We start from the raw sequence: 12,064 nt of genomic DNA, 5'->3' as shown, positions 1-12,064 counted from the left end.
TGCATATAAATATAAGTTTAGGCACACACAAAATTGTTTTCCAGGAAATATAACAAAATGAATAGGAAATGTAGTCATTGACAAGGTCAGATATAATGATTTTTAATTGAAATAATAATTGCCCTTCAAACTCTGCTTTCATCAAAGAATCCTCCATTTTCAACAATTACAGCCTTGCTGACATTTGGCATTCTAGTTGTCAATTTGTTGAGGTAATTTGAAGAGATTTCACCCCATGCTTCCTGAAGCACCTCCCCACAAGTTCGATTGGCTTTATGGGTAGATCTTACGTACCATATGGTCAAATTGCACCCAAAACAGCTGAGTAGGTTTGAGATTAGTGACCCCAAACTGACCCCACCAAACTAGACACTCTGATGTATTTGCCCTCTTGATCAGTTGTGTAACGGGCCTCCCACTCCTCTTTCTATTCTGGTTGGAGCCAGTTTGCGCTGTTCTGTGAAGGGAGTAGTTCACAGCGTTGTACGAGAGCTTCAGTTTCTTGACAATTTCTCGGAACAAGAATAGACTGACGAGTTTCAGAAGAGTTCTTTATTTCTGGCCATTTTGAGCCTGTAATCAAACCCACAATTGCTGATGCTCCAGATAATCAACTAGTCTAAAGAAGGCTGGTTTTATTGCTTCTTTAATCAGCACAGCAGTTTTCAGCTGTGCTAACATAATTGCAAAAGGGTTTTGTAATGATCAATCAGCCTTTTAAAATTATTACATTTTCAAATGTAAAAGTTTATTAAAAAATCAGCCATTTCCAGCTACAAATGTCATTCACTGTATTTCCTGTATTTACTGTATTTCTGATCAATTTGATGTGATCTTGATAGACAAAAAAATGCTTTTCTTTACAAAACAAGGACATTTTTATATATATATATATATATATATATATATATATATATATATATATATACGGTAGTGTATATATATGATCATCATAGGTGTACAATATATAATCTACAGAAATGTTGTGGTCTGTAAAAAAGAATTATCTATAGAAATGTTGTGGACCGTTAAACATATTTTTCAACAAAGACTGCCAGTTCTGACATGTGTGGTAGCTGTTCAGGAACCATCTAAGGATTATATTTTCATGGATGGTTGAGTATTCAGTTTGTCTTCCTCACATTTCTAAATCATGAGACAAACTGAGGCCTACAGCTTGGAAAACCTATGCACTGAAAATTTAAGAATAATTTAATATCCAGAAAGACATTTCATAATCCATCCCTAAAATGTATCATTAGAAAAACAGCTAGAGTTAATATTGTCCTGCAGGTATGACTTAAGGTGATAAAGGGTAAAATCAGAAGACAGATGAGATAACAAAGGAAGGTTTATTTAACAGGAATGACTCCACGTTCCCCTTTCAGAAGTGATTTCACAGGGAGTTTTCTCTGAGTGCTGACTGGACTGATGAGTGATTGTGGCAGTGGGCCGTGCCCTTTGGGCTTTACATTTGAAGGCTTTATTAAATACACCTGCTTCCGGCCTTTGGCTGATAGCCTGTTAAACTATATGAGTCCTACTTGCAGAACCAATTTGACAGCCAGTGTAATCACGTTTTACGCCAGTCCCTCGGACAGAGTGGTGACTGGAAAACACCAACCTGTAAGGTGATTCAAGCCGCATTGTCAGCCTGTTGAATGCCAGTTTTCAGGCTGAGGTCGAAACAAAGCAAACATTCCCATCGTTGGGTGTCAGTTATAAACAGACAGGAGGCGGTTTGGCCCGAGGCGCTGTGCAATGTGGGCTGTGTGCTGTGCCTGACGCAAGAATGACAACAGACTGGTTTGCGAGCGGCATTAGTGTGGCCTGCGCTCAGAGGGAGTCACCTTTCAATACCAGCCTTGACAGTGCTGCGAGTGCCTGCAGTCAGGCCTCTTTTATCGGAGTCCCAAAAGCACGAAGAGACCATTATGGAGCCGATCTACCGGCTCTGTGTTAATAACGTTGTGGATGTTTTCCATCATTGGGAGCCACTGCGTGACCACGGACAACGCCAGAGCTCTTGTAAATGCAGGAGAAATATACTGTGATTTATAAGTTGACCAATAATTTGATTTTAAAAACGTCTCAGGTGACATTTATTCCAGGGTGATCGAAGTTTGCATCCATGTGTTTCTCTAGGCTTTGTGGTTTCAGTAACATTGACTTTAAAACCTAACAGATGAAGAAGATGACTTAAGATATGATTTGATTTGTTAATTGCATTGCCAGGCTTTTCTAAATTAAATGCCTTGTAGATCTAACGCTACGCTGGTTTCATTAGCGGACGGTTTCCTAGACAGATGGAGTGAGATTGCTTACTAAAGGGCCATCTCGACGAAGGTTCCCAGGCCATTCCTCGTTCCAGGTCCCATCTGCCCGGGAAACTGGCCCAGTGAGGAAGAAAGTAAGGTCAAGTTCAGCTTTGAAATGCATTTCTGAAAGAAGGAAAATGCTACATTTGGTTTAGAACATGATGGGGATATTTCCGGCCCTGTCATTTGTAGTGTCTGAAGGTGTCCACTAGGTGGCAGCCTCCCCCCTACAGATATAACGTTATTTCTCAAGTCAGGGTTGTATGCGTACTTTCCTGCTACAGCTCATTCCCAGTAACCAGCCCTGAGCGGAACAGCTTAGACCACCTCCTCGTCCTGCTTTTGTGTGATTCCTGAGAGCTTCCTGCATGTTAGTTTGTTATGGCCTGCCTACGTGTCTATTTTCTGGTGCCTGTCTTCACAGAAATCCTCAACCAGGACCTAATCATTGGATGTGTCCCCTCTTCAACTCAAACTAGCCATAGTCACACCAGTAGTTGGAAAAAAGCTCGGTTCTAACCCTGTCCTATCAAAACCGGCTCTTCCTGAGTAAGTTCCTTGAATTTCTCATTTCTGACCAACTCCAAAATTGCCACTCACAACTGACTCAAGCTCTTCCAGTCAGGGTCCAGGGCTCGACAGCACAGAAACAGCCTTAACAAAAGTCATAAATGGATGACAGATGACCTCCTCGTCCATGCTGACTCTAGGACGACTGTGATTTAGGCCTACCTTAGCACAGCATTTGTCAGACAGGCCCCACCATCCTGCAGGTTGGCATGCAGAATCTTGAACAGCATCAGCAGCTACAGCCTCTGTCTCGTCTAATGTGGCCTCCTGAAATTGTCCTTTTTGTTGGTGTCTCTGCCCAGGGCCTGTGGCCACAGAATGTCCAGAACTATGCTGCACGTACATCACTAGGCTTGTTCAGCTTCCACTGGTTCCACGTACCCACCAGGGTCGAGGCCCAAGCATCTGTCCTACCTAATGCTGCCTTCAGACATTCCATGTAATTATTCACCAACTCCAGTCAACACTATAGATCCTATGTTGCCTTTATGGGAAGTATGTGACATTCAGACCATGAGTGCTGGAAGACTGTACACTGTTCTCTTTGGTCCATTGGCACTGACATAGCTCAATCAATCAATCAATCAACCAAATGTATTTATAAAGCCCTTGTCACAAAGTGCTTTACAGAGACACCCGGCCTTAAACCCCAAGGAGCAAACAACAGTATTGTTGAATTTCAGTGGCTAGGAAAAACTCCCCAAGAAAGACGAATTTTAGGAAAAAACCTAGAGAGGACCCAGGCTCAGAGGGGTGACCAGTCCTCTTCTGGCTGTGCCGGTTGAGATATTAAGAGTCCAATTGGAATAATTAATAAATGTATCTGGGCTAAATCCAGAGTCTATTTAAATTTAGACTAGGTCAGAAGTATGACCAGGTGGACAAGGACAGGGACAGCAACGGGCCCCTCAAACCAGGTACTCCGCGGGTGTGGACCAGGACCTAATGTCCTCCTAAAGTTAAAAACGAGAGGAGACTAGGAAAATTCAGAAAATGCATTCCTCAGAGCTGAGTCAGTTTACTGTAAGTTCTTGACATATACCCCCCCCCCATACATTTCCCAGAACACCTTACAATGTCCATATGGGTGTGATAAGATTTGAGACCCATACAAGTGCATGCTTTCCATCTGCCTCAGAGCTAAGTCGTAAGAGGTCCGACGTGCGTTTAACAGAGGGTTTAAAGCGATGACAGTGATGACAGAAGTCAGGACCGTGTCCTTACAAAATGTCCCACAACTCTCTAAGGTTCTGACCTAAATGATTCACCTTTCGCATTCTAGTGGTCAAATGCATTGCATGCACAAGGCAAACTACACTAAGAACTGTAACTTTTTTGGAAAGGAAAGAATAAGGTGCAGTGGTCTCTTTTTTTCCGGAGCAGTATATTTTCAGGGGTCTCAGGAATCTTGGGTAGACCCCTGCATCCAACTGTGAATGGCTTGGTTTCAGCTGCCTCCCTACACATTCATATGATATTTTAAATCAGGACTTCACAATGCTTTTTGGAAACTTGTTTAACACTTCAGAGTATTTGATAAGAAAATTCCACAGTAAATTAATCTGAAGAGTTACATAAACCATTCTTACGTTCTCAAAAAAAATTATACAGTTTCCTCTATATCACACCCATCCATTACAATCAATTCCCATCATTTTCATTGGATAGATGCCAGCAGGAGCCAGGAAAACATGCCACAGAAGCAGAGGCAGACCCATGGCAGCCAATCAGAAGGGCCCACAATAAGTTTATCTTACAGTTGAAAGAATTATCGCAAGCAGAAAAGAATGATGTCATAAAAGCTCTGACAATGTAGTGACACAGAATATAATGTCTGATCCAGGTATATGTGGCCATCCCAGCTGACAGACAAGGAAAGGTGCAGGCCAGTGAGAAAAGGAAGTGTATGAATGCACTTGATCAGGGTTAAGAAACTGTACACTTGAACAAACTGGCTAAATGCTTTGTGCTTCACTGTAGTTGTAGCTTATAAGGCAGTATGTACCTTTCAGATAATTATTTTTAAACTAATTTATTTACTCTACTGAAAAGGGCAGCAAAGATAGTGTCTTTGAAAGTGGCAGTTCTATTCAACAGGAAAGAAAGAAGGTATGTTCAAAAGGATGACCCCATCCTTCCTGGATGGGGGTAGACTAGGGATGGGGTATACCTTTGGATTGGGTAGACTAGGGATGGGGTAGACTAGGGATGGGGTAGACTAGGGTTAGGGTAGACTAGTAGACTAGGGATGGGGTAGACTAGGGATGGAGTAGACTAGGGATGGGGTAGACTAGGGATGGAGTAGACTAGAGATGGGGTAGACTAGGGATGGGGTAGACTAGGGATGGGGTAGACTAGGGATGGGGTAGACTAGGGATGGGGTAGACTAGTAGACTAGGGATGGGGTAGACTAGGGATGGGGTAGACTAGGGATGGAGTAGACTAGGGATGGGGTAGACTAGTAGACTAGGGATGGGGTAGACTAGGGATGGGGTAGACTAGTAGACTAGGGATGGGGTAGACTAGGGATGGGGTAGACTAGGGATGGGGTAGACTAGTAGACTAGGGATGGGGTAGACTAGGGATGGGGTAGACTAGGGATGGGGTAGACTAGTAGACTAGGGATGGGGTAGACTAGGGATGGGGTAGACTAGGGATGGAGTAGACTAGGGATGGGGTAGACTAGGGATGGAGTAGACTAGGGATGGGGTAGACTAGGGATGGAGTAGACTAGGGATGGGGTAGACTAGGGATGGGGTAGACTAGGGATGGGGTAGACTAGGGATGGGGTTGACTAGGGATGGGGTAGACTAGGGATGGGGTAGACTAGCTTTTTCTGTTGCTGCTCCCATGCTCAGTCTCCCATCCCACATGAAGTCCAGTTCCACCATTGACAATTTAAAATCAAATTTGTAGACACCTTTTTTCTCTTGCTTTTTGTTCAGTCTGAGGTTGTCCCTTGGTTTTGGTCAAGTCCACTCTACTTATTTTAACGTCCACATACTGTGTTTTAATCTGTTGTTGGTTTTATTCAGTTTCACTTAACTTACTGTATTACTTTGATCTTGATTTAATAATTGTTGTTGTCTTAAGGGTTTTCCAGTTTAGTCTTTCCCTTTATGTATTATATGTGCTATTGTATTATATTAAGTATTGTTTCTTTTTATGTATTATTTTTTGTAATCATGTATACAGAGTTAGATTCTTCCAAATACTGTACTACACTAATTACTGTTGGTAATGTAGGCTCGCTCTCATGCCTTCATCTGCTGTTGGGAATGTAGGCTAGCTCTCTTGCCTTAATTTGCAAATGCGATCGAAGATGTGCTTTAAGTGATGTGATCCCTAATCTGCAAAGAATGTGTAACTACTGCAGTTACTAAAGCTTGCAAATATGATTGACAGCTGTGTATTCAGGCATCATATGTGACTGCTACGGGAGTCGGGACGTTGTTTCGTAGCCCGGGTCTCTAACCACTACACTATTTAACAAGGGGTAGTCAGTCAGTCAGTCAGGGACGGACGGACGGACTCAGTAAGAGACATTCACTCTTCTAGGCCGGCTCCGCTTACGCGGTCCGGCAAAAGTGGAATGTCAAGTCACAAATTTTTCTCACACATACACACACAGCAAGTGCGTGCGGGGGGTCGTATCTTCTGCTTACAGAACTGTCCACCTATCTGGGAGAACCGCACTGCTGATGTTACCGTGCGTCTGAATCTCCCTAACCAGGGCAACGATGACGTTCAGTGACAGACAACTCGCCTGCCATTCTGATTTAATACTTCTCCGCTATGTTTCATTAAACTCTTTTGATTTTATTACTTCTCGTATCAATCCAAGATTGTATTCCCCCTTGCTTGAAACTGCTCCTGTAATTTTAACGTCAGATCTATCTTTCTCATGCTTCAAATCGCCTCCCGTATTTATTCTGAAAGGGACAGTGTATTTTATTTTCCCCGTATTATACGGGACCGGTGGCAGCCCTGCTAGGGCCCCCAAATCACTAAAAAGGCCTCTCATAGCTAGCAGGGAAGTTTCGTAACTGCATATTACGTTTTGCTGTAGCTTAATAACACGTTTCTGTTCATCATGGTAGATTAAACATACGTATTTTGGGGGGAGAATAGTATTACATAATAATGTTATTTGCCTCTATCTTTTAGTTGTGATATCAGGTAGCAATAATAGGACTTTGCGATTGGTGGGGGCCTCCGCGGCCAAGGGTTCGTACTCATGGGAAAGCTAAGCTCCGCCTGCACAGAAGATTCAAATAGCCCGGAGTGGATGCTCAAAGTAACGCGTTGATCACCGGTGCAACTCACTGAGCGCGGGATAGCGGTCTACACAGCGGAAAGAATTGAGTTCAATATGATTAGTTGTTGAAAATAAATAACATTTGATTACATTTAGTGAACACTGTATCAGCATTTCGTTTCTACTTTTGATTAACTCACATTTTAGCAGCCTTTTTTATCTTAGGTTTGTCATCTCTGAATAAAATGACTAGCTCGGGGGTTCAACTTTTCGGTTATGCTCTTGCTTTGATCGGCGTGCTTGGGTCAGTGGTAGCCACTACTATGGTCGAGTGGAAAAGGCACTCTTACACGGAGAACACTATAACATCCAAGGAAATCTACCTGGGTCTATGGAGTTCATGCACCGTTGACGTCACCAGAAACACGATGTGTGCCACTTACAAGTCAATCTTTCACCAGCCAGGTAAGCTTTCCAAAGACTGTGACACCCTCATCGCGGTGAAGCTGGTTTGAGATCAGAGATTGGCCAGACATTGGATTTTCTCTGCTTTTTAACGAAGCGTTCAGTTAATCAAATATCAGTCTAGTAGTGCTAAAAAAAAATGTGTGTACGGTGTTGCACAGTCCTTACTGACCCATGTTTTAACCAAGCAGAACAACTTAAAACCACGAAGAATTAGCCGCTGTGTATCGAGCAGACAAGACCAGATGGATGCGATTTCAGATCTGTTGCTGGTACTGGGCGCGTTCAATTCGTCTACAAAATGCAGCCTTCTTCTAACTTCAAGCTTCCAAAGTTTGTACTAGGTGTACCAGTGCCATGCTTATAAAAAGTAAATATTCTTGATCGGGGTGAGTGGGGAACAAATACACACATTTTATTGAAAACTTGACAGAACTTGTAATTTTAATAGCTCTTACAGTATATGCATGCCATGACTATACAAATGATATATTCTTGATCGTGGGGAGGGTGGATCAATGTAGCTCCGATATACAGCAGCTAATTCTCTGTAAGCTTGGTTAAAACATTCCCGCAATGTCAAGAAAAACCAATTATCAAAATGATTTGTTCGATAAATGACAAATAATTTGTCAGGGTACATCATCTTTCTTAAGGGTATTTAGCTCATTGTGCTTTTTTTCTGCATGCGATTTGAGAAACACGGATCGCGTCCCAGAGGAAACACTGGTGTGCATTATTCTCCAGCCTCCCCCAATCAAGAATATATACTTTTTATAGTCATGGAATACTTATTGTAAGAGCGTTTGATGCTTCAAGTTAGAAGGCTGCATTTGAACGCGCCCAACACCACTAAGCTATACACCGGTTTCAGCAGCGGTTAGTTTCTCCATGGCTAGACATTTTAATGTACGGTAAAAATATGGGTAGATAAGATTTTAAAAAATCAAGTTACAAAAGTAGCTCATTCAACAAAATAAATACGTATTTTTTATTATTCTATTTTTTTTAATGTTTTTGTATTTTTTGAACTTTTTTTTGCTTCCCTTTTTTTGCCGGAGTGACTGACTGACTGACTGACTAGCAGACAAATAGTATATTGGTTAGAGATGCGGGCTCCGGATGATCAGATTCCGCGTTCACCTCCCGTAACAGCCGAAACGCGTTATGCCTGAGATTGGAGACAGACAAAAACTTCGGAAGCCTAAAATAAAGCAGTTTTGGTTGGTATTAGGCTTTGTTCAGCATAGATAAACACTTCGCTGTCTAAGTGATTTTCTTATTTTTTTTACTTGACAAAAAAGTAACTTATCGTTAGTGATGGCCATTTGAGGCTTCATTACCGTTCTCCTAGCAGCAGGATATTATGCTAGCAGTGCTAACTCAGATTTTCAAAATAAAACCCAATATTGAAATATATAAGGTAATATAGTTACCAATCTAGTCTGTACATTTTATGTTTAATGTCTGTTCCAATGTTATTCTTGTCTGTTCTTTTTCACAGACTAGATTGTTAACTATATTGCCTTATACATTAAAATGGTAATAATGTCTTTATTGTGATAAATAATGCCTTTATTGTGATAAAGAAAATCTGAGTGCTGCCAGCATAATATCCTGCTGCTACAATAAGGCCAATGAACCCTCGAATGGCCATCACTAGTCGTCACCTATATTGATAGATCAATGTCATTCACGAATGGATGTTAAAACGGCCAGTTGCAAAAGAGGATTTGTTCAGGACTGACAACCTCGCTGGCTACACGATTCTATCGTCTTTTCACCTGACGAAAAAGTCCGTTATCGTCACCTATATTGATACAGTAGTTATTGTATGGAGGTAAACTTTTCGGCCCAACACCGTTCGGCATTGACCTCTCCGCCATTTGTCATGTTCAGCTGAGATTCTGGCGACCCGAGTGGTGATGATCCTCAGCATTATGTTGTCAGCGATTGGGTTGCTCCTCGCCACACTGGGTGTTAAATGCACCCATTGTCTGGAGCCAGACGAGAAGGCTAAGAGCAGAGTAGCCGTCGTCGGGGGAGTGTTCTTCATCATTGCAGGTACAGTCGAAGACTTAATAATGACACTTGTAACTGTTTGATCGATTTAGCTCTGAACGGTAACTACATGTTGTGAAATTCCACGTTTTATGGTCTGACATTACATATATGTTCTTTAGTGCAAGCAATGTGTGGTAGTGTAAGATGCTGCTTTAATCACTAGTAAAAATGAAAAACCAATTATAGTTTTGAGTGCCAGTCGCTGATAATCAAAGTGTGTTTAATAATATTTCTCTTCTCTGTAGCTGTCCTGGCCTTGTCTGTGACTTCCTGGTTTGCCAACACTGTTGTCAAGTCTTTTGAATTCTCTGAATCATATATCCCCTCATATGACAGGTATTACAGCATATACTGTGTAATATAGCATGCTTAAGGTGGGGGGGGGGGGTCATCTTAGATAGTCCAGAGATAATTGGGAATATCTCAGGCACTTAGTTTTCTGGTCATTTCTGCATGTTTGTAGGCTGGTAGTACAGTAAAACATACGGCCCATTGAAAAAGAATCCCCTACACAGCTGTAGTCAAATGGCACACAAAACAGGGTGTCAATTCTGCACTAAAACTTTAACTGCACCTGGCTGAAATGCACTTCACCTAATTCCACTGGTGGTTGTTTTCTGCGTGTTCTTCTCTCCTCTGCAGATTTGAGTTTGGCAATGCGGTGCTGGTGAGCTGGGGTGCAGCCTTCTGCTCTCTGGTGGGTGGATGTCTCCTGGCCTGCCAGCTCCCAGGGATTTGCAGGGAGGGGCCCGTGACAGTCTCTCACCCCAGAGTGGACGGCTTCGCCAGGCACCATAGCGACTACGTTTAAAGCCAGCAACCTACCGTCAATACTTCTAATTATTGACATAAACATGACACATACCCATGATTCTCCTTTTCTGGTGTTTTTATGCTTTATTCTGCACAAAAGTGAGGACACTTGCACTGTTCTATGGATTTGACATTAGTTACAATTCATCAGACTAGAAAGCCTGAGTACGTGTTTGATGCCAGAATGACAGATTAGTGAAGAAAATAATCGATATCTGTCGATAAGTTACTGTCAAAAGTTACTCAAACCAGTGAAAACGAGAAACCCAAGGACGCCGAGATACAGTTTTATACTTAATTTAATCCATGTCTAACAGAGTTATGACCATATCCTAAATTCACTCCCCGGCTGGCTTCAAGTGTTGTGGATGTAGAAATCCAGGAGATACCTTTCTAAGCACTAAATAAGTCAGCTATCTATCGATAACTATCTAGCTTGTTTACCTGCATGTAATCCGTTCTTGTGGTTGTTCTCAGTGGCGAACTACAAACAAACTTTCGAACAAAATTTCGAACAAATTGCTGACTGCGAGTTTTTCACAGTGGCAGTGGCACAAAGTGGGCGTAAGTCGTAATTTAAGTGACTATAAATATCACTTTTCCTGGACTGAGCCTCGTTGGGTTCTGTTGGGGCCAAAATGATGATTTTTTCCTCCCAGAATGACTCAACTGTCACAATATTATATGTAACCTGTGACCGGAAAATGCACCTTCCAGTCAATATTCACTTTATGAATTAACCAAGGTTTTCATACACACGTGGATGGTTTGACCTGTGGAGGAGATTGAACTTCCAAAGCAAATTCATTTTCAATTGTAAATGTGGAATATGCTCTTGAGGACTTACTGCACTGGAAGGTTCCTTTTATTTAGTACTTGATGTATGTTGTCTACCTGTCATAGATCTGCTGTATTGTTTCCCAATTGATATGCATGAAGATACTACTAAAACAACAAATATTTTGTGCAGCCTTCAGATTATGTCCTTTTTACTAGAGTTATTTCATTAGTTCTTTTTGATTGTTTTGAGTGCTTTTCAGTGTTTCATTTCAATGTTCTAGAAAGAAAAAGATTTCTACACCAAATATTTCTGTTCAGTCATCTCGTCAGAGAAAGCATGTTTAACAGCTCCTGCTATTTAAGGAAGTAGTTTGATTTAATGGACCGGTGCTCTGGATTGTTTTCACAAACTACAACAGTGGATTGCTGCTCAGTGGAAATGTTTTTCCTCCTCATTGTTTTGATCTAGATAAATGTCATGGAATTTTTTATTTTGAGATTTGGACCCTGCTTCAAACCTGTTTAAGAATATTATTTCTTTAAGTAACTGTCCAGTGTTTCCAGATTTCTATATATTATTACCTATTCTTACCCATTAATACTGCTGTTATTTGTAGGAATATGTGGCCATATACCGGTCATAAATATTGCTTGCCCAGTTTGTGTGTCTTGTCTTCTTAACCTAAAACGAGGATACACAGCATTTCTTAAGCGGTTTGAGACAAGTTGGAAGTGATGTTTTTTAAATGTTTTTACACTCAATTTTAAACTTCTTACACGTACATTGAGGAGAAAT

General features: G+C 41.5%; 1 protein-coding gene across 1 annotated transcript; it reads left to right on the top strand.

Annotated features, from left to right (window-relative positions):
* The first annotated feature begins 7,204 nt into the window (after window positions 1-7,204).
* On the top strand, window positions 7,205-12,064 carry LOC105007442 (claudin-1). The gene is made up of 4 exons (XM_010866381.3): window positions 7,205-7,611; window positions 9,511-9,675; window positions 9,921-10,011; window positions 10,318-12,064. Exons 1-4 carry the CDS (start codon window positions 7,392-7,394, stop codon window positions 10,484-10,486), a joined length of 645 nt encoding a protein of 214 aa, XP_010864683.2. The 5' UTR covers window positions 7,205-7,391; the 3' UTR covers window positions 10,487-12,064.

Source organism: Esox lucius, chromosome 8 (genome assembly GCF_011004845.1).
Source record: "Esox lucius isolate fEsoLuc1 chromosome 8, fEsoLuc1.pri, whole genome shotgun sequence".
Taxonomy (NCBI): Eukaryota; Metazoa; Chordata; class Actinopteri; order Esociformes; family Esocidae; genus Esox; species Esox lucius.
The sequence above is the reverse complement of the archived record's forward strand: the minus strand, read 5'-3'. Positions and strand labels throughout refer to the sequence as shown.

Coding starts and splice junctions, on each gene's coding strand:
- LOC105007442 (XM_010866381.3), top strand. CDS start 7,392: ATGACTAGCTCGGGGGTTCAACTTTTCGGTTATGCTCTTGCTTTGATC. Junction 7,612..9,510: donor GTCAATCTTTCACCAGCCAG/GTAAGCTTTCCA, acceptor TGTCATGTTCAG/CTGAGATTCTGGCGACCCGA. Junction 9,676..9,920: donor AGTGTTCTTCATCATTGCAG/GTACAGTCGAAG, acceptor TCTTCTCTGTAG/CTGTCCTGGCCTTGTCTGTG.